General features: G+C 40.6%; 2 protein-coding genes and 2 long non-coding RNA genes across 9 annotated transcripts in view; 1 reads left to right on the top strand and 3 right to left on the bottom strand.

The window, feature by feature from the left end:
- Window positions 1-9,372, bottom strand: part of LOC146500188 (abl interactor 2-like) — a 30,664-nt gene extending 21,292 nt beyond the window's left edge. For all 6 annotated transcript variants that reach the window (XM_085136542.1, XM_085136545.1, XM_085136544.1 and 3 more), the window contains exon 1: window positions 9,059-9,372. In XM_085136542.1, coding sequence (XP_084992668.1) covers window positions 9,059-9,175 — 117 coding nt within the window. In that variant the 5' untranslated portion in view covers window positions 9,176-9,372. The remainder of the gene's footprint in view (window positions 1-9,058) is intronic.
- LOC146500189 (uncharacterized) lies at window positions 13-6,789 on the bottom strand. Its single transcript, XR_014869981.1, has 2 exons — window positions 6,484-6,789; window positions 13-6,358 (listed from the first exon to the last, which is right to left on the bottom strand). It is a non-coding gene; the product is annotated as an uncharacterized LOC146500189 (long non-coding RNA).
- Window positions 9,373-9,495: 123 nt separating the features above from the next.
- Window positions 9,496-26,662, bottom strand: LOC146500186 (transmembrane protein 237A-like). Its single transcript, XM_085136550.1, has 11 exons — window positions 25,676-26,662; window positions 22,583-22,664; window positions 22,355-22,483; window positions 19,739-19,844; window positions 17,077-17,231; window positions 15,003-15,123; window positions 13,895-14,086; window positions 13,405-13,478; window positions 11,577-11,664; window positions 10,785-10,906; window positions 9,496-10,120 (listed from the first exon to the last, which is right to left on the bottom strand). The coding sequence occupies exons 2-11, from the start codon at window positions 22,650-22,652 to the stop codon at window positions 10,053-10,055; spliced, it is 1,125 nt and encodes a 374-aa protein (XP_084992676.1). The 5' UTR covers window positions 22,653-22,664; window positions 25,676-26,662; the 3' UTR covers window positions 9,496-10,052.
- LOC146500187 (uncharacterized) lies at window positions 11,664-15,219 on the top strand. The gene is made up of 2 exons (XR_014869982.1): window positions 11,664-12,566; window positions 13,245-15,219. It is a non-coding gene; the product is annotated as an uncharacterized LOC146500187 (long non-coding RNA).
- Window positions 26,663-27,151: the final 489 nt, after the last annotated feature.

Genomic DNA, 27,151 nt, shown 5'->3' with positions numbered 1-27,151 from the left:
GTAACGGCTGCCGTTTTCTTTGTGAGTATTTGTTACACGGCGTGCTGCGGGGAAAAGCCTGTTCTAACGTTTGAGTCTAAGGTTTATTTTTTAGCACCTGACGGCTCTTTTTTGCTTCTCATCCGTAAACGCTGCATACTCTTTCACGTGATTCAGTTTATTTTGAAAAGTCTCAACAGGATCTTGAGCTTTATTCTCAAGATGGTGTTACCGTCGTTGTTGCTAATGACAACGCATAAAAACAGGCTCTTGTCCGTCCATAGAGTGGTTATATTAAATATAAGAGAAAGAGAGAACTTTAAGAAATTATTATAGCCACTACAGTGACCATCAAAACAATGTAAAAATATATTGCCGTAAACAGTTTTTTTTGCGACACCGCAAAACAAACAATAGCGTAAAATGAAACGATAGACGTTTTTATATCGTCATCCGATATATATCGTTATATCGAACAGCCCTATGTGACGTCTTCTTTTGCGCATGCGGGCCGCTTTGAGGGTTCACACTAGAGCGCGTTTGCTGTCACATTTTATTTGTAGTGTGAACGAGCAGACAAGAAAAATGGATTTGATCAAAAAAATTGGAATTGAGCATTAAGACCTGCAGTGTGAACGTAGCCAAAAACAATCTCCTACTGTCCTTTATATTGAGTCATTGAAGGTTAGTAAAAGTTTGTAAACATTTTGGTCAGACTATTTAGAAAGGCACAAGAATTATGTGAACGTTAGAGGCAGGGTACACACTGGACAGGTCGCCAGTCTGTTGCAGGGCTAACACATTGCGACAGACAACCATTCACACACATGGGCAATTTAGAATGACCACATAACCTAAACCGACTAACTGCATGTCTTTGGACTGTGGGAGGAAGCTGAAGTACCCACACAAACACGGGGGACTCAGGACCTTCTTCTGTGAGGCAATAGTGCTCACCACCGTGCCAGCGAGAGTTTAAAAGAGTGAATCAATTCATAAATTCAGCCCCATTTTTTGAGGCGGTCCATGACAGCAATAGTCAGCTTCCGCAAACTTTCTAAATCTTAATGAAGAATGTAACTTTTGAGTCCAGTCCTTTTTCATAAATATTCTCATTTTTATCTTTGCTTCACTGTCTAATCAACAATCAGCCCGCCTCCTTCCCTATTCTTCCATCCTCTTCTGTCTTAGTCATCTCCCTTTCCTCTCCTCTCCTCCCTCTTTATCACATCATCCTAATATCTCCTATTTTTCTCTCCCTTCCTTCTCATCAGCCATCTGATACCCTGTTAGCAGTGACCTAGTTGGAGAGATGCCTCCTCTGGCCTGAGGCGAAGGCAAAGCAGCACACGTAATGATGCTGTTGATGTTATCCCCTCCTCCCTTTTTCCAACTAAGTTCATGTACATAAATCAAATCAGACCTATGCAGAATCATAAGCACGCTCTAATTCCCCTGACCTCTTTTTTAATTTATTTTTTTTAAAACAACACAGACTCTGGTCTGTTAACCACATTCCTGCTGTTAATTATTCTAAGATCAACATTTAAAAACAGCCAGAACGTGTGGCAGCGAATGCTGCTCGTAAATGTCAAGACATCTTAAGAAAAACAGGGTGTCATGCAGCAGATGGTACAGCCTCCACGGAGCCCTCATCTCGACATCACAGAGTCAGTGTGGGATTACATGAAGAGATAGAAGACATCGAAGACCACACAAACCCACAGAATAATGGTGGCACCATCTCCAACATCAGCTGAGTAGCCAGTGATTCTGAGATAAGTCAGGACACCAGTGATGAGTACAACTTGTAAAGTAAAGATGGCAACCACTCATGGGAAAGGAGAAATCCACTCGCTGAAACACCCTCCTTTGGTCAACAGTCTTTCGATTGGCTGTCTCTCACAATCAGAAGGTTTGAAGAGCAGGTAGGAGGGGCTGCTGTGCTCACAGGACTAACTCAATAACAAAAGACACAGTCGGAAACTGCACATCTGCAGCAGTCTGGAAATTTAAAGAAAAATAAGGACAATCATATCCCACATCAGAATCCCACAATACCACTTATTCAAGACAAGTACACAACATAGCATAGCATAGCATCTTTATTTATAACGCACTTTACATCCAACAATGTTGACCAAAGTGCTACAAATATAAAACAGAGAGGAAACAGTTTAAATTACATATAAAATATCTTAAAATTAAAAATAATATAATTAATAAGAAAATATATTAAGATGCATCAACAAGTCCTGCTGTGCTAAAAGCCAAGGTAAATAAATATGTTTTAAGACGTGATTTAAAAACAGATAAGGAAGGTGCCTGTCTAACATGTAAAGGCAACTCATTCCACAATTTTGGTGCTGCCACAGCAAACGCCCCATCCCCTCTGAGCTTACGATTTGTCCTGGGCACACTCAGGAGGAGCTGGTCTGCCGACCTGCCGAGAGGTACAGAGGGGCAGCATTGGACAAACATTTAAAAACAAATAAAAGCAGTTTAAAACGGATCCTAAAATGCACGGGCAGCCAATGAAGTGAATATAAAACTGGGGTGACATGCTCGTATCTACGAGTGCCAGTTAAAAGGCGTGCAACAGCATTCTGGACTAGCTGCAGTTGAAAAACAGAAGATCGACTCACCCCAAAATAAAGAAATAAAGCCGAACAGTTACAAAAGCGTGGATTACTTTTTCAAATTACTGTCTCGTAAGAAAGTGCTTAATTTTGGCCAGTTGCCTCAGATGAAAGAAACTAGACCTTACAACCAACCCGATCTGGCTTTCAAGCTTAAGTTCAGGATCCATTTTAAAACCCAGATTAACAATCTCTGGTTAAGCTAAGCTCATAAGCTAACACAAGCCAGACTGATGCAGTTGGCAGGGTAAAACCATCCTTACTTGCTTCTTTGTGAATCCCCAGTGATATAAAAAACTGAGAGCAGTGATCCAGTCGCCAAATGACTGTTATTATGTCAGCTCTTAAATAAAAGCGAAAAACCAGAGAGATGGATTTTAACAAATTGCTAACACACATGACTGGGACAACTGGGAGAGGTACGACCATGGAAGAAAGTGCAATTCTCTTTGGCTTTGAATCAGTCCCTGCACTACACCATTTATCTTAAACCAAGCACAGGTTTGTAGCTTCTGTCAGAGAGAGACAGCCACCAACGGCCAAGAGCCTGCTTTTACCTTACAAGGACAGGTCGCTCTCTGTGTGTACACATATATAAGTTAATTTAAATCAGCATCATCAATCCTCTTAACGCTCAGTGAAAGCACTCTTTTTAAATGTCAATACACAGCATCACTGCAGCTTGGTAACAGCTGCTGGGTCGAGCAGTATTAATCACAATAAAATTTTACATTGCTTCTAACGTTTGGTAATATAAATGAGGAAGCATAATCACTTTTGCAGATGAACACTAGTGATTATTATTGATCCTCAATAATGTAAAGAAAACAAAGCCCAAGCAGTAAATAAAATGAATTTGAACTGCACTGAATCCAAATCCACTCGGTCTCACAGTAAGTAAAACATGAGTAATAATAAAATGTACAACACACACTTTTCCATCTTGTCTATCAGCCACTAACACACTGTGATCACAACAATTTCCCCACCTCTTGTGCGACACTCTTAATTAATGGCTGACACATTTTCTCCCAGCTTTATTTGCATTTTAAAGGAATCGACAGCTGACTGGTCGTGATTTTCTTCTCTGTGGCAGTACAAAATGTTACAGGAGTTTTCTCAAACTCCTGCAGGTTAAACTGGGAATACAAACAGCCAGATTTGATTATTTCTGAAGAAAAATGGGAACACGGCTAAGTGCATTTGGCGGAGAAAAAAAAGACAAAAATCTAAATCTGTAGATCCAACTGTAGGAAAAAAAAAGGAGGAAAAAAAGCAGAATATTTTCCATTTGTTCACTATACTTGCCACAGATTTAGAATTATTTCGTGAAAGTAGTCATTTAAAAATAACCCAGGTGTTTTTGGTGTGAGCCACTTTCTCCAGCTCATCCTGGGGGACGCCACGCATGCATGTGAGATGACAAATCCCCCCATGGTAATCTGAGGTCTGGCCCCGAATCCCAAACCAGTCCAGTGCACCTGGGAGCCATCCAGGTGGCATCCCGGTCAGTAAGTTTGGGCAGTATGACAATAATGTTACTTAAAAATCCCAGCCGAGGCCGCGGTCTACTAGGATTTATTAACTGACATTTTAAACATCATCTTAACAAACCAGGATTCCTGGTGCCAACTAATTGTTTAGCCAACTAACATCCTCATGAACAATGACTTATTTCACTAGTTGAGGAGTTTGATTAGGTAACTAAACACCATCATAGTGTAAACCTATCTGAACTCTCAGGCCAGTGTTAAGGTACCAGAAGCAGACATCACTCTGTTGGACACATGCTATCACTGAACTGAACTAAATTGATTATGAATAGATTATTGGGAATCAAAGAGTAACACTGTCTCTACATCAGCTGGCATCCAGTTCCACCTGGTCTCCACAGAGGGTAGTCATGTGACCATGCACCACTACCTAAACGGACACTGACTGTTGTACTGTCCTTCTGAAGTGCCACTCCACAACCTGCACTGCAACAGCACATTAATTATACAGTGCTAGCTGAATATCGCATAATTATTAGAAAAAGAGAAAAAAAAAAACTTTTGTTCTATGAGCCTGCATGTATGATCACCTCAGGTTTGCCAAGCTTCTGATCACAAACCCATCTTTCCAAATGTTCAGCGTGTTTCGCCCCCGCAGGAGCTGTTCCTGGCATCAGTAATGAAAGTGGAGGCTGATGCACCAATTGCCATGGTTTTCAACCCAAAACACACACACACGCACACATCCATGACCAGAGTATATGTCCAGCTTCCTGCAGCGCTACCATGTGTTTTCAATGAGCAGCAGGAGGTCGAGTTACATTACAACTACCTCTGCTGACAGCTAACCGGTACCAGCTGTGGAGAACCCCGAAGGAACAAAACAGGACAGGACTGTAGTTGGGGCAAGGGGGAGAAACGTGTCTGCACATGCTCAGTTCAGACTCGCTCGGATTCTGTGCTGAAGGCGCTAAACAGCCACACATTTTGCAATTTATCTGCAAAAAAGAAAAGTAGTAACGGCCTGCTTTGCTGCTTTTTTTCTCACCATTTTTCATCATTTTCTCTAATATCTTTTCCTTTGTGTTACAGTAAATATTCCAACATACTTTCTGTAAAAAAGAAAGCAGTTATTTAAGGCTCTAACTTTCTAGAGTGCAGCTTCAATTTATCTCAGTTTACAAACCTACAGCATTAAGGAGGAGGATGTGTGGGTGGTGTTATATTGAAAACCGGGTCTCCAGCACCTTTGGAAGAGGCAGGAACAGTCATCTCTGTTTTTTTTCCTGACAAAGCTAGGAGTCTGGATGGCTGTTTGAAGCATGAACATCTAAAGTAGGATAGACCATTTCCCTGATTAAAAACTGACCACGTTAATGATCAATAATGATCACAAGAACAGCAAAAATTACTTTTCCCCAATTATTAAAAGGAGCCAACAACTTAAAACTCCACCAATAATGTGTAATTGAAATGCTGTATTATTTAAGGATGTCACATGCATGGCAGCAGAGCATTAAGATCTGCACCACCTGCAAAGCTGTCATCATTTTACACATTCCAGTAGTCCCACACAGCTGTGGGCAGTCAGAACAAGAGGCTTCAATAGAGCAGAGCATTAAAATCCACTTTAATTATCACTTTGAGCAGAGGCAGAACAGGAAAGTCAGCACACAAGCTCAGCTCCTGCTGTTTGTGTCTCCTGACATCAGCCTGATATCTGCAGACAGCTGTTAGAAACTCGGCGCATACAGGCGGACTCGATAGTTTCATACACTCCTCCTACTTTGCCTCTTCCAGACATAAAACACAACTAATGACCAGTTTGCAACTGGTTCACATAAGAGATATTTTCAGGTTACATTTGTCATGGGAATCTGTTTTTATACCACATAACAGATTACAAGGTCTTGAATAATCAGGCCCCAGTTTATGTTAAAGACCTCATAGCACCCCATTAGAGCATTTTGCCATCAGACTACTGGCTCAATTGTGGTGCCTAGGATATTTAAAAGTAGAATGGGAGACAGAGCCTTCAGCTTTCCTTTCTGATAAAGCATAAAGTTAGAGCTGGATGAGGTGACCCTGAATCCTCTCTTAGTAACTTTTAAATAGGCCTAGGCTGCTGTGAGTGTTTTGTCTTCATTTACCTCTTTTCATGCTCTCCGTTTTTATACACCTCTCTGCATTTAGTCATTCATTATTATTAATCTCTGGCTCACTTCCACAGTGTGTCTTTTGTCTCGTCTACCTCCTCTCACCTCCAACCAATCGCAGCAGATTGCTGCCCCACCCTGAGCCTGGTTCTGCTGGAGGTTTCTTCCTGTTAAAAGAGAGTTTTCCCTTTTCACTGTTGCCAAGTGTTTGCTCACAGGTGCTTGTCTGCATGTCGGGATTGTACAAAATAAAATGGGAAGGAGCCCTTGTCCTCCCCACTTCCAGGAAGCCTTTATTTAATGCTCAAAACTGACCACACCCTTGTTCAAAGCCAGCCTTCATTTTGATGTCAACCATAGACGTGCAAAGTTTCATGACTGTACCTTGTACAGCTGCAACATTATGTTACTGAAAATCTCTGTTCACTGGACACAAATAAACACTCAAAGCACCTTGATGCAGGTAAGGAAATCCCAGAAAGTTGATTCTGGATGAAAAGAATAAAGGCACTCAGTAACCCCCCCCCCCCCCCCCCCCCCCCCCCCCCCCCCAATCCCACCCCTTAAAAAGCACTAGACTGATTTAAATCTGAATTTGGACCACAAGGATGCCAGGATGTGGCCACATAAGACAAACAACGACTTGACCTGGGTAAACCCTGAATCCAAATACTTAGCCCATAAAACAGGATCAGCACACTGCGCTATTATGTAACAATCACATCATCTGCTGGCTGCATAAATGTAGGCCATCCTCTGGGTACTGAGTTAGCCTTGCTAGGCTCAATCTGAACATGCAGTGTGAGCAGTCTAACGAGCTAAAAAAGACTTTCAGTTTTCCCGAGAAGATGACATGTTACTGCTGACGTGACTGCTAAAAATGAGGAAGCTAATGCCAAGCTAGTACAGCGTGAAAACAGGTTGAGAAATAAAAAGGTCAAAGGTTATAAAGGAAGGAAGAAATAGAGAGGAGAAGGAATAAAAGAGGGGAAAAAGAAAGTGCCCTTGTGGTATTCATCAAGTGTAGATGTGCAGAACAAGATTTCACTGTGTCGTTCTTCGGTGACGCATCATGTAGCGCCTGTGTGCTTCTGGCCTTTAAAGAAGAAAGACTGTTGATGCACTTTCACTTGTTGACTGACAGTAAGACTCACACAAACACACGAATCTAAATGAAATGTGGCGATGAACAGGTGTGTATACAGGACCAGCTGAGGAGGAACAGTTGTCCGTAACAGCCTCGTCTGCCCACGTACTCACACACTCTCCGCTAAGCAAGTACGGGGGTGGAGGGATGACAGCCCAGTACAGCTACTGGTGTCTAACTCACTATCTCACATTCTCAAGAAGCCATCAGTGGATAATGAGTGTTAATTTAACACTAAATTTAAGGGGCTGTATTATGCCCATGACAAATTACTGTGCTATAACACAACAGCTTCGAGTAAGTCGCAGTTGAAAATTGCTGGATGTGCAGTTTAGATCCAATCTTTGCTGCATGCTTAATGTCAGATAAAAACAGTGTACAAAGTATGTGATAGAACAGGTCTTGCTTGTGGTGTTGTTGGTCCATTTGCCAGCCACAGAGAAGATCCACTCTTGTCCCCTTCCCTTCACAATGCCCACTTGACGCATACGTCATCCGATTCCATCAATGATGGAAAGAGCAATAAGTGGAAACCCCTTTTCCTCCATGTCATATTTGCATAAATTAGCCTAGAGCTGTGAGCCTGACATGACCATATTTGGGATCTCCGCTGTCACTGACGTCATACAGAGCAAAGAGGAGAAGAAAGTGTCTGAAACAGAGCATTTCGAGCACTCTAAAGTATGTTTTGAACATACATGGACCTCATGGTCTGAAACTTTGGCCATGTTAATATGAGCATCAACCACTGTAACAGCATAAAAAAAAGCATAATTTGTATCAAGAAAAAGCTGACAGGTCAATCAGCGAGGATATTAATCATTAGCTGCATCTCCAAGGACAAACGGACTCTATAATGGATAATACTAAAGATTAACCTGATACATTTATTTGTCATAACAGCCGTATTTGCCACTTTGATGGGAAATTGAAACAATGTTTAATCAGGACTGAAACTAACAATTATCTTCAGATTCCCTTAATTCTGCCGGTTATCATTTGATGAAAATAAATAAATAAAAACAAACTGTTTATAGATTTTGTTTAAATCATCAGACGAATAGCATTAAAAGTAAATCATAAATCTCAGCAGCGATTTACGGTGCAAGTTATCGGCCACAATCACATACCAGTTAAGCGTCGCGCCAGACTCCCATTAACGCATCTCTGCTTACATAAACATCACAAACTTTGCAAGAGACATTTTACTATAAAAACGCAACTCGACAATTAATTCGGCACCCATTCAGTGAACATATTCAAACTTAATCCGGTTAAAGCAAACTTTTAAAACTAACCAAAATCCACCCATCACATTCCCACGGAGTCACGCTCAATCAGAAAACAACACGGTGCTGCGCAAACCACTTGCAAAAGTTGATTTTTCACTAGTAAAGATGTGTTTGAGGATATTTTTTAAAAAACCGAATTGACCCCGACAACCTTCCTATTCAGGCATCGGCAGTGTTTGCATTGAATTCGCTGTGACTTTTCCCCTTTACATAAAAGCCACGGGTAACATAACGGAATCTGGCACGGTCATTCCATCACTCCTCTATCCAAACCGCCTACTCCCAACTGACATTACCTCGATGTGTCATTTCACCCAACTTATACACTTGCTGCTTAAATATGAGCATGTACCTGGACATAGTTGCTTTCGCAGTACTCCGCGACTCTTTCCAGGTTGGTAAAACTGTCCAACAACGCTCTTCGTCCCGCAGGAATTTCCTCCTCCAGCAGCATCTGCAGCTCCGCCATTTTTACATGGCTTTTACTACACGGCTGCAGCGCGCGCTGAATGGATGGATCCTAGCGCCTTCAGGGGCTGTGCGGAAATCTCATTATTGGGATGGCATGAAGAAAAGTGGGCGAGTGGGAGTGCTCTGAGGGACTACCAGGCACAAGTGTAGCGCCCACAGTCGTAAGGTGGGGCCATGATATTGTTTCGTTTGACTGTTTAACCTTCTTTTTAGGGAATGTTAATCAAAGTCACGCAAAACATCTCGGAAACGACTACAAACTGTTATGAAATACATGCAGGAGGTGATCCAAATGATGACGGCAAAAGAGGCAAAAAGAGCTCGGAAATATTACAATGACTTATAAAACAGCTACAAACAAACAAGGCACACAAAATGACATCAAACGGATACACAAATGGCTACAGATACATCCAAAGACATGCAAAGTGACTTCCCAATTACAACACACAGCATTAAAAATGCTGTTGTGTATACAAATTGGTACAGGCAAAATGGGTAAAATGACCACAAACAGAAAACACACAAAGACACAAAAACTGCAAAGTGATGAGAACACAAAACACAACAGACACACAAAATGACTTCACAGACAAAACTGCTAATAGGTGCAAACGACCATAAGCAAAAATAGAGGAATGAAAATAATACAAACAACGTTTACAAGTGCAGTACAAACACCAGAAAGTATTTTATGCTCTTCTGGCGCTTATTCCCCTGCAGAAGTATCAACCACCTATCACCATATAGCCTTTATTAGTTTATTTGCAAAATCAGTTCAAACACAAAGCTACATTATACAAAAACATAAATGAAATTAGTAAAACAGACTTGGAGTCAAAGACAGAGACAAAGACACAGTGAAAGAGAAGTTTTCAGGCCGGAATCTCCAGGTTCTCATCTCCTCTCGGGTATCCCTCCACTTCCATTGTCATCAAAAACTCTGCAAAAGGAAATCCAGACCATCAGCTTACATTTCTACAAAGCGCACACACACTGGCTTGATGACATGTGAATGTCTGCCTCGTGTTTTTAGGGTTTGAACATGTTTCACTTTGCTTCTATCTAGTGGTGATGTAAAGAATGACACCTGGAACACAGCAATGCATCAAAAGTATTACTTTTATACTTTGTACAGCTACATTTAAATGAAAAAAAAAGGAAAAAAAAGTGACGTGTCATTAATCCTTCAGGCTACCTGGTGTATTTGGAGTCCAGGAGACTCCATGTGCGTGTGCTGCGTGGCCAAAACACCTGGCAAATCCTACAGAAGCCTTTTACGATTTCTGTTATTGTAGTTTTATTACCATGTTTTTAGTTTATTTCACTGTTTCCACAGGATTTGAAGTATCATTAATGTTTCCTGTTTGCTCAAGAAGGTGTCCCCAAAGTTAAGTAACATCCCTCTGTGTGATTTTTACATTTCAATTTCTATAAAAAAAGGTTTTGTAGCTTAAAAGGAATAAATATTTGTTATGAGCAATAGTGTGTTTTTGTACAAGTAATGCAAAAGACCAGAGAACTGTACAAAAATACATTTGGTTACTTTTCATCACTGGATGATGGAATGTCTCAAGTCATATCAGGTTACTTTTAGCTAAACTTGCCTTCTGTGTAGTCGATGTCCGGTCGTGTGGAGATGACGGCCCAGGCCACGCCCACCAACAGCGCCACCACCAGGTTCACCACAATCCACGGCCGCAGGATCTGCTGCTCTGAACCAGGAGGCCTGCAGGACATGAGGGGTTAAATAGCAGTTATTATTTTACCATTCCATGTCAAGATTGAGTCCTCAGGAGGGTTTTCCAGCCATGGTAAGGAGAAAATAGCAGAACTCCGAGATTCTCCAAGTTAAGTTTAATAAAGGAAATGCATTAGCCTCTTAAAGGTCTTTGGCAATGGTGCCTCAGGTCTCAGTGTTGTTAAAAGGAAGATGTTCCTTTTATGTGGAAATGTGTGAATGTTTTCTGGATACTTTTGGTTTTTAAAAGGTTTTGTTTTTAAATTTGGCATACAATTAAAATGTAAGTATTACTCAAGATATAGAAAGATATTCAAATTAGTTTCATCATGGGAAAAAACAACATTTGACTACAATTGCCTGAAAATGCCTAAAAATGCCTAAAAATAAACTTCTCATACACGTTTAGTGTTCTACTAGAACCACAGAAATACTAATGAAGTATTGTATATAATGTAAATGTAAAACACCTGCTTTTAAACCATCCTGCATCAGATATTTCCTTTTAGCCCTTTAAGCTCCTATCAGCTTTTAAATTCAGTTGCCATGTCAACCTTGAACATTTTGTGGAAAGTATTGCTTTCATCTGTTTTCCTCTTTGCTTTTCCAAGATCACGCTAAAAATGTTAACTTATAAAAATGAAAACAAACATCTCACCACAGAGTCTCATTGGCAGTGGGATACAGGTTGATGCGATCGCTGGCCATTTGCTGGCTGAGGGACAGGATCAGGGCTATAAAATACACTGAGCACACAAAGAGAGAAGATGTTTGGATAATTACAGGCATTTAAAAAAAGAACGTTTTTTCAGTTTTCTATGAGATCCTGTGAAAAACCAGTAAGAAAATAAAAAATGACCAGGTCCAACATGCCTAGGTTCATAATTCATTAGCTTTAGATCTACCTTAACCGGCCTTACAATGAGTAATTGTTTTCTGAATGACTTTATCAGTCTCTAACATTGTTGTGGAGGAATTTTGGCCCACTCTTCTTTAAACCTTGGATCTTTCAAATTTGTAGGCATTTGTTCATGCGCAGCTCTATGAAGCTCCACAGCATTTAAGCGCAAATGAGGTTTGAATTTGCTGCCAAGCTGGCGATCATTGTTCTTTTACATGACCCAGGGTAAGCCAAATATTACCTGTCAGACAGACGACTTCACTTTTGAATACTTTGATATGCAGAGGCGTTCATGGTTGACTCCATTAGTACAAGGTGTCCAGTTCATGACGCTACAAAACAAGCCCAGCTCAATATCCTTCCACCACTGTGCTTGACAGTTAGTATGAGGTATTTGTGCTGATATGCTGTGTTTGGTTTTCTCTAAACTGCCCTTTGTTATGGCCAAACATCTCCACTTTGTCTTGTTCCAGAGGTCTTGTGGTTTGTTCACATGTAACTTTGCTAACCCAAGCCGTGCTGCCATGTCCTTTTAAGAGAAAAAGAGGTTTCCTCCTGGAAAACTTTACTTTTACTTCTTAAGTTTGCAAGGAGAACACTGAGATGTAGCTCTTGGTTTTCCCTGCAATTTTTAACTGCACAGTCTGACCGTGGGGGGGATTTGGAGCTATGTCCACTCCTGGAAAGAAGACTTTGGAATGACAGACCAGCAAATTGCTAAAGCCTTTATATAATTGAATTAATCAGGTGCTGTCACGGCTGCGCAGCAGTCGTGTGGTGAATTGAGAAAAGGATCCAAAATGCAGGCACTGGCTGGGGTGCGAGTGAATGTTTATTTACGGAGGTGATAAGGTGACAAAAACAGGAGGAGCAGAGCGGGGAGTAAACAAACCTAAACTGGGGAAAACTAAAGAACTCAACTTAAACCAAACACGCACGGGAGGAGGAACAAAATGCACAAAGAAAGATGACGAGAGACGCAGCCTGAGCGCCAGGTTACACAGAATTCTGCAGACGGACATGGAGTTAAACAGACGACACGACAGAGAGCACAGGAAAACACAGGGCTTAAATACACAGGGAGTAATCAGGGAATGGGCCACAGGAGGGAGACACAGCTGGGAGCAATTAGGCTAACGAGACAGGGGAGAGGTAAAACTGAACACACTGACATGAGACATGAACTTTCAGAATAAAACAGAAAACTAACAGACACAGAGAACCAGACCGGACACTGAACTTGACAGGCAGACTCATGAGCAGACACAATAACACCATGGACAGACAGAGAGAACACAGGCAGATATGAAACAAAAACACTAACACATAGCAAACCTAAACAAAAGACAAAACAGAATAACCAAGAACAAAGAATAATATAAAGAAACACAAAACACCGAGTCCTCAGACTCAGGACCATGACAGGTGCATTTGATTAGCAGTACCTGGGTCCTACTTACTCTTGTAATTTCTATGGAGGGATTAAAGGTGTATCTAGTTTTTTACAGGACTGCATAGTCCTTAACCACATTAAGGCCTTAACATCAACATCGTCATCATTCTGCTTTTGTCTTGTCTTACTTACAGAAGGAAGCCAGAGCGACAGGATCCAGGGTGAGGAAGCCTCTCAGGGCCATGGAGGCCTTGGCCAGGTTCACTCTGCAGATGATGCAAAACAGCAAAGCTGTTACTTTTCACCTTCTTATTTATTCAAGTCAACAATTCCTGTCCAGCGGGAATTTGGACAATTATGAGACTTTTTCTTTAAATTGTTGGTGGAAATACAGGTCTCCAGTACATGTTTCCACCAAGTGCAGATTCTTAATTTCTTTCAAATTACAAGAGCAGTGAATGAAACAAGAACATTGCAATTAAAACAATAAGAGCTGAAAGATATAATGTAAAAATGCATAAGTTGAATAATTAAAGATTCTTCAAAGATAATTAATATGACATTGATAAAGGTCACAAACTGAACCGCACTCCTTTAAGTAGCTTAAACAATGACATGGGTTCCACCTCCGCTTCTCAATGAGACTGCAGAGGTAGACTTCTGAGTTATTAAGCTCACAAACCTCTCAAATGCAGACACAGTGCTGATGGCCAGCAGCAGGTAGAGCAGAGACTGAGCTGGGTAGGCCAGCAGGTGGTACTGCTGCAACAGGTTGGGGAGCGTGGTCATCTGCTCGCCCGCTAAGACGTACACAACAATGATGTTCCACACTGCGAAGCCGGCCAGAAAACCGTGGCAGAACAGACCTATCACCCTGCAGGTGGAGATCACACCACAGGACCACGTTAAACTGGTTTCATGGCAGCTACTCATGCTACTCATTGAAATTGATGTCTTTGTTTCTCTGTGACAAAACAAGAGAAAAGAACTGCTGAATCGGTGTATTTAGGACCACTGCAGTATGGTGGCATAGTATGTGAAATATTTTATATCAGATATACGTTCACCAGCCACTTCATTAGTTACACCTTGCTAGTACAGGGTTAGAACCCCTTTTGCTTTCTGAACTCTCTGAATTCTTTGTGGCATTATTCAACAAGGTGGAGGAAACATTCTGGTCCATGATGACATGCTGGTGCACATTTCCTATTCCAGGTGCTCTTTTGGTTTGAGATCTGGTGACTGTGAAGGGTATTTGAATACAATGAACTCATATTTAAGAAACTAGATGATCTGAGCTTTGTGACATGGTGTATTATTCTGCTGGAAGCAGCAACTGGAATACAGGTGCACTGTGGTGATAAAGCCATGTGTAAATGATGCTTGGTTGGTACTAAAGGGCCAAAGTTTGCCCACATACCATTACTCCATCATACCCAGCCCAGCCGAACCTTTGATATAAGCAAGGAGGGGTCCATGATTTTAAATTCTGAGCCTGCCAGCCTGTCACTAATACATACTATACTATCATACTCAGACCAGTCTGTCTGGTACTAAGAACCACGCTGCATTCGAAGTCACTTAAATCACTTTTCTTCTTCATTCTGATGCTGACTGAACTTCAGCAGTTTGTCTTAATCATGTCTACATATCTAAATGCATTTGTTTGCTGCCATGTGATTGGCTGAGTAGACATGTATAAGATACATAACAGTCTGAAACAGCTGCGGCAGCTAGCTCCTGCCAGTGTAAATGTAACCCATTCTATGTGTATGTGTGTGTCTGCAGACCTGAAGCTGCTGTGGACTCGTATTGCAACATCTCTGGTGGTCCAGAGCTGTCTGGGTTCCATGTAGTCATCCATCAACTCAGAGTGTCGGAGATGCTCCACTCGCTCTCCCTGAAACCGCCCTGAACACACACACACACACACACACACACACACACACACACACACACACACACACACACACACACAATTATGTTTCCATCACTTATTTCGAAATACTAACCTCTGCCCGTCTTTTATTCCCAAGTATATTTTTGACCTGTTGCCAATTAACATAATTAGTTGGAAAATATTCCTCCTGTTTTTCCTTCTAATGCCACTAACTTGGAAAAGTAAATGATACCTTTAATGCCCCCTCACCCCCACCCCAATGTTTGGAGACATATTTAGTGATTCCATATTTTTCATGAAATGGTAAAATCTCCTTCATACGCTCCGTTGTGAATAAAATATTGGTTTGAAATTTGCAGGTTGCTGCTTTCTGATTTTTATGTGGTTTTTACACAGCATCCCAATTTCAATATAAATGGACTGATAAGATAAATCTGCTCTCACAGATGTGTTGTTTTCTGAACTGACTTTGAGATAAGTCGTGTGCATGTGTGAACCTGCTGCAGATTGTGTGTGTTTGTGTCTTGTGGAAGGATGGAGCGTCCTGCTGCAAGCTTATTACAGATTTGACCCGGCAGAAGGGAATCACACACACACACACACACACACACACACACACACACACACACACACACACACACACACACACACACACACACACAATTATGTTTCCATCACTTCAATTTTCTGGAGAAAATAATCCTAACCAGATCCAAACCTCAGAATCCAGCCATTGTCTAAGAACATAGTAATAAACATTGGGAGTTAAGTGAATTTGTTTTTAACATTCACAGCTTTACATGTTGACCAGTCAAATTAGTCTTTGTCCTGAGCTTTATTGGATGGGGACAGTGAAGATAGACAGATAGAGGAAGACATGCAGCAAACGGCCATAGGTTGGTCTCAAACCCTTAAACCGGGTGCACCGATCTGACATTTTAAAAAAATGTTTACATTTTGAAATCTTGAAGAGCAGCAATGACATAAATCAGCGATCCCCAACCCCCGGGCCTCGGACCGGTACCGGTCCGTGAGTTGTTTGGTACCGGGCCGCGAGAGTTGAGGTTCAGGTGTGAAATGTATGGTTTTCAGGGTTTTTATTGGTTTTCAGCGTTGTTTTGTTATCGTTTTTATCGTTAACTCGGTTTTCCTTGGTCTTTTCACGTGTGTTATGAATAAATCTTCTTTTTTTCGGTACCGGTACTAGTTTTATTTTGTTGTATTTATCCGCGACACCTTAAAGGCCAGTCAATGACAATAATATCGGGCATAAACCGGTCTGTGGCGCAAAAAAGGTTGGGGAGTGCTGACATAAATGATCATGCGGTCATTTCAGAGCCAGCAGTCAGTTAAGCCATGCAACACCAAGTGCTTGGAGAGTGTCTGAGGAGATTTGCAGGGTCAGATGAGGTCAGCTGCCAGTGACCTACATAGACAAAGCGCCTGATGGATTAAAGAGGCCAGTGGTCTGGCCTGGAAGGTAATCCCTTAATTTTTATTCAAAAAATTAAAAGTAAAAACAAAAAAAAAAAATTCAAGCAAATTTTATTTTGTGAAATATTACTAAATAATTTATTGGAAAAGTCAAAAAATAAAGGGGGCAGATAGGGCTCAGGAGATAAAGCTGTGTCAGCTGTATAGTTTTTTTGTCTGTTATATATAGAACCATGGTCTTGGAGGAATCATGGTCTTCACTGTGTAATGTACCACTGCACATAGTTGAAATGGCACTAAAGCGACTTGACTTGGCTTGTACTATATAACTGTCAGTCCATTTACCACTCAAATGAAATGTTCACTGGTCATGTTTAAAGGAAGCAGTTTGTAGAGTTTGAAACGTCTAGATGTTTTTCTGCATTTAGCTGTTCACATTCATGGTCAAAAAATGAGAAGGATCATCATCCTTCTCATCATCCTGCTGCCATGTCGTGTATTTGATCCTGGTAAATCTGATTCATACTCACGGTTCCTCTCCACAAACACTTTGCCAGCTGGATGGCTGTGTCCGTGCGGGGCTGAGAACAGGGAATGCTGGGGGATGGGCGACTGGGAGTCTGTGACGATATCGTCATCTTCTGCTCCCAGATCATTGCTGGAGTGCTCTGTAGCCTTCGCCTTCCTGCCAGGTGACATTGGGAAGAGGGTTTTGTCACATGTCAGCACTAAGTCCATCCATTTATCCAGACTGAAATATGTTACCGCTTTTTAATAACTTTGGTCATTATTAGGTGTGGACACATGATATCCAGCATTCATCACAACTCTATATTTGGTGTTATAGAAGTAGTATAGTTAACCAAATCTAACCTAAGACTACATGTGAAAAAACATTGAACCCCAAAACAAACAAACAAAAAAAACCAACGTTTTTCATCTCCCCTTTTCTTTTTTTTGTGAGTTGCCATAGCAACCAGGGACTCTTGCACGGTGTTAGAAATCCAATGAGTAAATTGGAGACAACTGTAATAATCATTATGGCTTTGATTGTGTACGTCTGCATGCTGGGCTTTGTTATCTGGACATTGTTGACTGTTGCTTTAAGCCAAGCTAACACAGCTTTTTGAGCTGATGGTGAGTCCCAGGTGTTTAACCTTAGTGGGGTTATCACCTCAAATGCTTATGACTGCCCTGTCCTGTCCTGGATGACTGATAACCTACAAAGACATGCTAGACTATCAGCACATAAAGCTCAGAGATCTCTAAAGGCCAGAGTCTACCAAGAGACGCAAGCTTTTCAAAATAAATATGTTTAATGTGTAAATGGGAAGTAGGTTTTCCTTTCAAAATCAAATCCTCTATATGTTACACAAACAACTCTTACTTGTGTCTTTATTCACACAGACACAGACTCAGTGTGTCTGTGTGAATATTTTTGCTCACATTGAAAATAAGGGCCAGTGTAATAGGAGATAAGTTGAATAAAAGGTGATAACCTCAGCTGCTAGTTAGCTCCATTAAGCTGCCATCAGGTCCTTTTACCTTCCATTACCTCTTATTACTGTCAAATAGCTCATCTCCATAACGATAGCTCTCATTGGCTCATAACTGATCTAAACAACAGGTGCATTAGCAATTTACTGATTTATAGATATGCTAGAACAAATCCTTTTGTTTGTTTTGTTCTTGTAAACCCTTTTGCTGGGATGGCGTAAAAAATAGAGACACACAAAAAAAAGAATGCAATCATAAAAACATGATTATGAAAAATATTACCATTTTCAGTCTTATTACTGTGACACGTTTCAAAGAAGGTGGAACAGGAACGTTTAGCCAGTGTCTCTTCTTCTTTTAATACATGTGAAAATTAAAGAAATCAGATGCCGTGGTTCTGGAAGCAAAATGTTGACTGCAAGCAGGCCAGTTTAGTACCTCGACGCTTATAGTGTAGAACTATGCTGGTGTAATGTGTGCATAATGTAATCTGGCATTGTTGTGTTGAAACAAGACCATTCTGGGAAAACATTTTGGGGATTTTGATTTTCCATTACCTGTATATATGAGTTTTTACAGCTCATCTTTGCTTTTCAATTCCATATTCATAGTTTATCAATTTAGGCTATGACATGTAGAGGTTTACACATTAACTTGGCAAAGGAAAGATTACTGGTTCAAATCCCCTATGAGGTTACATCAAACAAAAAAAATGAGCGTTTAGTGACAAAAGACAGACCAGGAAACATTAACTCCAGGAGGACTGCTTCCATGATATTATCTTGGTAAGTAGCAGTACAATTACAGAAATATCCAAGAGTTATATCTCAGTTTACAAAGGTGTTTCTGAATAAACCACAATACGGTCGAACAATGTCCCTTTGGCTATAATGCACATGCTACATTTGGAGAAAAAACAGCATATCAGCACAATTACGTCACACCGACTGTCAAGCACTGTGGTAAACTAGGGATGAATTGGGCTTTTTTTTGCTGCCACAGGATCTGGACGCCTTTCAATCACTGAGTTGACCATGTACTCCTATCATGCAGCAGGACAACATGCTCAGTACAGCAGCAAATATGAAGGAGAATGGACCAGATTTCCTCCAGTGTGAGAGACTGATAAAGTTATGCAGAAAATGATTACTTTAAGTTATTGCTGCTAAAGAGGTTTTCCTTTCCACTGGTGCTAAGTGCTCATTCATAGGGAGTTGTGTGACTATTCACGCTTTCTCTGTAATGTTGTAGGTCTTTAACTAACAATATAACACATCTTTGAGCAGCTGTTTTTATGATTTGGCACTATATAAATAAAACTCCACTGAACTGAATTGAATTGCATTGAACTGAAATTGGTTTTACAAGCTACTGAATCATTGGTTGTGTTTTGCTTATTACCAAAGTCCTATGAAAACATTCTTTTTCATATTACTGCACAGTGACTAAGTTTAACTTTTGACATCACTTCAGCTAAAGCTAACTGCCACAGTTCACTAATATTTGCTGATCTTTGACCATAGTTAATGCTGCTGCTTGTACTTTCCTAATTTGATTCCTGACTGTCACAAATGACGAGTGAACTCTTTACTGAATAAAAAACTGAACAGATTAGTTCTTTGGATGCATTTTTCCATCAGTGATGGTTTTCCATCTAGCTCAAATATGAGGATCTGACCTAATGCTGGTACTCACCTCTTCCTTTTTGTCCTCCTGGTTACAGCGACATTCATTTCTTCTCCATCTATCACTGATTCAGCAATGTTGCCATTTGGCATATCAGCATGCTCTGTTTCGTGCTCTGACAAAGAAATATATGATATGAAAGCTTTAAAGGTCACAGTTGTCAATCATGATTGTTAGCTGAGGCCCTTTATTTTTTTTAATCTCGCTTGTTGTCATTTTTTCAATTCAATTTCAATTCAATTCAATTTTATTTATATAGCGCCAAATCACAACAAATGTCGCCTCAAGGCGCTTCATAGATACAGAGAAAAGCCCAACAATCATATGACCCCCTGTGAGCAAGCACTTTGGCGACAGTGGGAAGGAAAAACTCCCTTTTAACAGGAAGAAACCTCCGGCAGAACCAGGCTCAGGGAGGGGCGGCCATCTGCTGCGACCGGTTGGGTGAGAGAAGGAAGACAGAATAAAAGACATGCTGTGGAAGAGAGACAGAGATTAATAACAGGTATGATTCAATACAGAGAGGTCTGTTAATACATAGTGAGTGAGAAAGGTGACTGGAAAGGAAAAACTCAATGCATCATGGGAATCCCCCGGCAGCCTACATCTATTGCAGCATAACTAAGGGAGGATTCAGGGTCACCTGGTCCAGCCCTAACTATATGCTTTAGCAAAAAGGAAAGTTTTAAGCCTAATCTTAAAAGTAGAGATAGTGTCTGTCTCCCGAATCCAAACTGGAAGCTGGTTCTACAGAAGAGGGGCCTGAAAACTGAAGGCTCTGCCTCCCATTCTACTTTTAAATACTCTAGGAACAACAAGTAGGCCTGCAGAGCGAGAGCGAAGTGCTCTAATAGGGTGATATGGTACTACAAGGTCATTAAGATAAGATGGGGCTTGATTATTTAAGACCTTGTATGTGAGGAGCAGGATTTTGAATTCAATTCTGGATTTAACAGGAAGCCAATGAAGGGAAGCCAAAACAGGAGAAATATGCTCTCTCTTTCTAGTCCCTGTCAGTACTCTTGCTGCAGCATTTTGGATTAACTGAAGGCTTTTCAGTGAGTTTTTTGGACATCCTGATAATAATGAATTGCAGTAGTCCAGCCTGGAAGTAATAAATGCATGAAGTAGTTTTTCAGCGTCACTCTGAGACAGGATATTTCTAATTTTAGAGATGTTGCGCAAATGGAAGAACGCAGTCTTACATATTTGTTTAATATGTGCGTTGAAGGACATATCCTGGTCAAAAATGACTCCAAGGTTCCTCACAGTGTTACTGGAGGCCAAGGTAATGCCATCCAGAGTAAGAATCTGGTTAGATACCATATTTCTAAGCTTTTCAGCGCCGAGTACAATGACCTCAGTTTTATCTGAGTTAAGAAGCAGAAAGTTAGTGGCCATCCAAGTCTTTATGTCTTTAAGACATTCCTGCAGTTTAACTAATTGGTGTGTGTTATCTGGCTTCATGGACAGATAGAGCTGGGTGTCATCTGCATAGCAGTGAAAATGTATGCTATGTCTTCTAATGATGCTGCCTAGGGGAAGCATGTATAATGTAAACAGAATTGGTCCTAGCACTGAACCCTGTGGAACTCCATAATTAACCTCAGTGTGTGAAGAGGACTCTCCATTTACATGCACAAATTGGAGTCTATTAGATAGATATGATACAAACCACTGCAGTGTGTAATACCTACAGCATGTTCTAATCTCTCTGATAGGATATTATGGTCAACAGTATCGAATGCTGCACTAAGGTCAAGAAGGCCAAGCACAGAGATGAGTCCACTGTCAGAGGCCATAAGAAGATCATTTGTAACCTTCACTAAAGCTGTTTCTGTGCTGTGATGAGCTCTGAAACCTGACTGAAACTCTTCAAATAAACCATTCCTCTGCAGATGATCTGTTAGCTGTTTGACAACTACTCTTTCAAGGATTTTTGATATGAAAGGAAGGTTGGAGATTGGCCTATAATTAGCTAAGACTGCTGGGTCTAGAGATGGCTTTTTGAGTAAAGGTTTAACTGCAGCCACCTTGAAGGCCTGTGGTACATAGCCGATTATTAGAGATAGGTTGATCATATATAAGATCGAAGAATTAATCAATGGCAGGACTTCTTTGAGCAGTTTTGTAGGAATGGGGTCTAAAAGACACGTTGATGGTTTGGAGGAAGTAATTATTGAAGTTAACTCAGAAAGATCGATTGGAGAAAAAGAGTCTAACTTAACATCAATGGTACTAAGAGTAGCTGTAGATAATATTACATCTGTGGGATGATTATTGGTAATTTTTTCTCTAATGATAAAGATTTTATTTGTGAAGAAGTTCATGAAGTCATCACTAGTTAACGTCATGCAGCCCATCATCTAACATCTAATTTATTCTGTGCCTTTAGAACTCCCACTGCCTCTATGACAATTACAGGAAAACTGGCATATGTAATAAGAAACAGAATGGGTGTAAAGTACATGTAAAAAAAAATAATGCAAATTCTGATCAAACAGACTGAAAGAAAGAATCAGAAATTCAGACGTACTTTTTGTCTTCTGTATAGAATTAGTATTGCCTCTGGATTTGGGTCACAACATTTTACACATGTGTTAAAGCTAGTAAAAGTTTTGTTACCAACTGTAGGTGCCTTCTTCTTCTTCTTTTTCTTTTGTGGTGCTAGATCCTGTGGCTCTGGGGTCAAAGGGTCTCTACTGCTAGAATGGCTCCTGTTGATCACTTCCTCCCTCTCCACATCCAGGGCGACTAGAACAGAACAAAAGAGAAGAAAACAAAGTAAAAATACTGGATGATAGAATACATTTTCATTTAAACTACAGGTAGTAGTGACTGTCACTCCCTCACCTTCTCCCTGCTCTTCCTCATCAACAACCTCTTTCTTCACCTTCTTTTTCTTGTTCTTCACAGCTGGCATTGTGTCGTTTTTCTGTAAGGAGAACAAAGAGAAAGAGAGAAAAAGTCTTTATAAACTCAATCACAAATCTCTCTCAGTGTCTCACAGAATGTCTCCCTTTAGAAAGTAATTCAGGTTAATTCATGTTAATGAGGCTATTGAGGTGACTAGTGGTGATGCCAGTTTGAGATAAATGGATTAGGCTGAAGCTCTGAGGACAGGTGGTTAAGAAGCACACCATAAAGCACAAAGCACATGGTTTGGTGAAGAGCACCATTAGTAACACACTACATTGTAATGGACTGAAATCTTGGGGCATCCGCAAAGTGCCTATGCTTAAGAAGGCACATCTAAATGATTCATAGAAGGCTTGGAATAAAGTGCTCTGGTCAAAAGAAACCAAAATCGAGCTCTCTGGCAGGAAGAGGAATGCTGATCATGATCCAGAAAACACCATCCCAGCAGTTAAGCATGGAGGTGGAAACTATATGCTTTGGACTGTTTAGCTGCTGAGGGTAAAAGACGATTTCACTGCATCAAGGGTCACTGGATGGGGTCACGTGAGGTAAAATCAAGGACAAGAAGGCGTGGCAAAAGAAGTACGTTAAGGTCATGGAGTGAGGTAGCCAGTCTCCTAACCTCAGTCAGGAGAAATGTGTGGAAGGAGCTGACACTTGGAAGTTCCCGAGCAGCAGCAAAAGAAACCTAACAGATTTAGAGTTTCTGTAAAGAGGAGTGGGCCAAAATCCATCCTGAGATGTGTGCAGACCTGGTGACCAACTGCAAAAAACATGGTATTGTTGTGCTTTCCAACAATGGTTTCTCCACCAAATACAACGTTATGTTTGGCTTGAGGATCAAAATAATTATTTTCCCCACTGTAAGTTTAATTAGCCCAACTGAGAATCAAACATAGCATTTTGTCCTACCCGCCCAATGAATGGAGACACTTTAGCCAATATATTTATGCACCACTCCTAAGGCCTAAACAAAAAGTGCTTGAGTAAAATTGAGAGGATCAGTGACTAGATTACACAAACGTATACACATTGACTTTGAAGTACCACAGAGCAAATGCAGTGCTGTACAGTAATGTCATAATTTTGCATTTAACTTCTTCTCTATGAAGAAAGGTGTTGGTGGGTTAAAAAAATCCATCATCAAAAATAAAACATCAGTAGCTTGTGCTCACAATGCATTTGAGCAAACTTTCGAACACGTTATCATCTAACATTTAAATGAAGGAATGATAGATGTGGAAAAAATGAGAGAAGTTGTGTTGTAGTAACCTGAGAAACACTGTCAGGTTTAGCAGCTCCAATCACATTCAATATCAGCTACATGTTACTGGTATTAATCTGGTACTGACTGGTTGAAATGTGCTGGTATTTGACTTTTAATGTATTCATATCAATTCTGATGTCAGAACAAAATGTGTCTCTGTGGGTTGTTAAAAATACATGTTAATATAATTTTGACCACATTCAAGACATGTTATAGACTTATTAAATCTCTGGGTAAAACGAATGAATGAATGAATTCATGAGTATAAATCAGCTTGTAATCCTGAAGAACAGCAAATTGGTTTCAGTGTAACTGCAATTGGCTGGTTAATTGTGGTAACTGATGTTATCTCTAAAATGTTTCCATATCTCTAAAATTAGAAACTTTATGTCTCAGCGTGAGTATGAAAAAACTAGTTCATGCATTTATTACGTCTAGGCTGGACTATTGTAATCTATTATTATTGCTCTGTTGTAGAAACTCCCTGAAAATCCTTTGGTTGATCCAAAATGCTTCAGTGAGAGTATTGACAGGGACTAGAAAGAGAGAGCGATATTCTCCTATAATGGACACTGCAATAAGACCAGGTTGGTTGGTCCACTCACTGTGTGTTTATACACCTCTCTGCATTCCATCATTAGTTATTCTCTTCTTCATCTTGTTTCCCTCCCGTCGACCCCAACTAGTTGTAGTAGATAGCTGCTCCTCCATGAGCCTGGTTCTGCCGGAGGTTTCTTCCTGTTAAGGAAGGACGTTTTTCCTTTCCACGCCAAGTGGTTGCTCAAAGAGAGTTACTTGATTGTTGGGGTTTTGTCTGTAGTATTGTAGGGTCTATGATCCTTCCTTCATTTGTTGTCACATATGATCCTATTTATAACATCTATAGATCACTTGTATGATGATCTTTTAACATTGTTTTTACTTTTATAAACATTTCTTATTTGAGGTGTGCTTTTCTGCAGACATACTGCAGAATTGGAAATTTACTGTGTTCTGATAGTCTGGCACCCTGAGGTGGCTGTTGTTGTGATTTGGCACTATATCAGTAAAACTTAATTTAACTTATTAAACTAGTAAGTGCACTGGAAAGTATTCTAAATTTACTAAATTAAGGGCACTTTAGTCTACTTTTTAATTTGTTATGGCAGCGCTCTCCATAATTTACTGTGCTATTGAACTGATTAACTGATTTATGGATGAGTGCTTCACATCTGTACTTAATTTTATGCATTTTTCAAGTATTTTTTCAAGTGTGAACAGATCAAATGCTTTGTGTCAATTTGGGACACAATGGAAAGGGAACTGGTGATGAGACTAACCATCAGGGTGGCAGCGCCAAATCACAACAACAGTTGCCTCAAGGAGCTTTATATTGTAAGGTAGACCCTACAATATTACATACAGAGAAAAACCCAACAATCATATGGCCCCCTATGAGCAAGCACTTTGGCGACAGTGGGAAGGAAAAACTCCCTTGTAACAGGAAGAAACCTCCAGCAGAACCAGGCTCAGGGAGGGGCGGGGCCATCTGCTGCGACCAATTGGGGTGAGAGAAGAAAGGGTAAATGCAGTGGCCTGGGTTTGAGTCCTACCTGAGGCCCCTCTCTGTGTCCTACAGCATTTTCACAAAATGAGCTTTGGAAGCCAGACTTTCTTAAAAATAGAATAGATATTAGCCTAATAAATGTAACAACTTTGACTCAACCCTCAGTAAAAGTTTTGTTTACAGAATAATCATTTTAGCGTGTGTCTGTCCTTACCTGTGCAGCTGAGTGTGTCTGTGGCTGTGCAGAGGAAACACCACAGACCGTCCTCGTCTGTGTCTGACCTTATCCAGCTGAAGGAAAGCTTCTCAGTAAAAACTCCCCTCTCTTAATTTAAAAGAGGAAATAAAAGACGAGAAGGTGGGGCGAAGCAGGAAGAAGACATAGAGAAGGCAGCTCGCCCGGCTTTGAGACTTGTCTTAGGGTTTAGAGTGACAGGTGGATCATGTGCTGAGCTGTGCTTTGTGGTTGGCGGATCAGTTGTGATGTCACCTGCTGGCTGCACTTCAAATAAGCCATGGATGCTGATAATCTCTCAGTTGTTCTCTCTGGAGATCCAATCACTGGTTACTCTGCAGCTCAGTCATCACGAAAAAGAACCAGGTCCAACTCTTCTTCGTCCTGTACCTTGATACACATATTCCCATCTGATATTAAAACACAGAGTAAATTTTGTAGCACAACAGGAAGGTTTTAGGGATACTTGTTGAGGCATAAGGTTCTTGTGGTTGATAGAGTAGCTGGGCAACTTGATGGAAGATTGGTTGTGCATACTGCACATCATTCCCTTGCTCTTTCCCCCCAAATATCCTGTCTAATTCTGGACATATCAACAATTAATACATAAAAAAAACAATGGTTTGTAGTCATAATAGTGGGTAGCAAAATACTCTTGGATCCCCAGAGAATGAATCCCAATGACTTTGATTAGATGATTTGAGTTTTGAGCAAAGTGTCCCGGCCATCAGGATGGATATCAGTAACTTTACCTCATCGTCACCACCAGATAAAAATGTCATTCAAAAAGACACAACAACCTAATTTAACCTTATAAAATTGAGAAACCGAGCAGGTGTGCTGGTCCTCTGTCACGGATGGGAGCTCAAAGGTTTACACGGCAGAGATCAGGTCACTGAAACCAATCCTATTAGGCCACCACACACAGACACATGCATACTGTACATAAACAGCTTGAAGTGAGCATCTGAAAAAAGATTACACTCAAAAATAATGATTTTTTTTTTAAATAAGAAAACTACATAAATATTCAAGGATTTCTAAATTACTAGTGAATGTCACCCACCACTCAACTTGCAATTTCTGGTTATGAAAGAATAACCTTTACAAAGGATAACAGGCCAGTTTAAATCTTATGTGTGTGCGTTTTAATGTATAAACACTGCCACTTATATTTTCCCACCCACTCACTGGTTTTTGTTTTCTGTTGTTATGTTGGGCTCCACAGACTTCCACTCAGTGCTGTTTATGTGGATGACCATCCGGCTGGGGGACGTAGCGAGACAACGCTAATCCTCCAGTTAAATTAGCTGAACTACATCTGCCCTGCAAAGGATTAACCTGAAAAACACAGAGAGGTTAACCCTCTGTGTTTACACCAGGTGTTTCTCTCCAGCTCAGTGTACGTTCACATCACAAACCAAAATAAATCATTTGCGTTTTAGTGCTCAAAAT

The sequence above is a fragment of the Neolamprologus multifasciatus genome, chromosome 16 (genome assembly GCF_963576455.1).
Source record: "Neolamprologus multifasciatus chromosome 16, fNeoMul1.2, whole genome shotgun sequence".
In the NCBI taxonomy this organism is placed as follows: Eukaryota; Metazoa; Chordata; class Actinopteri; order Cichliformes; family Cichlidae; genus Neolamprologus; species Neolamprologus multifasciatus.
This window is presented reverse-complemented; position numbering and strand designations above follow the sequence as displayed.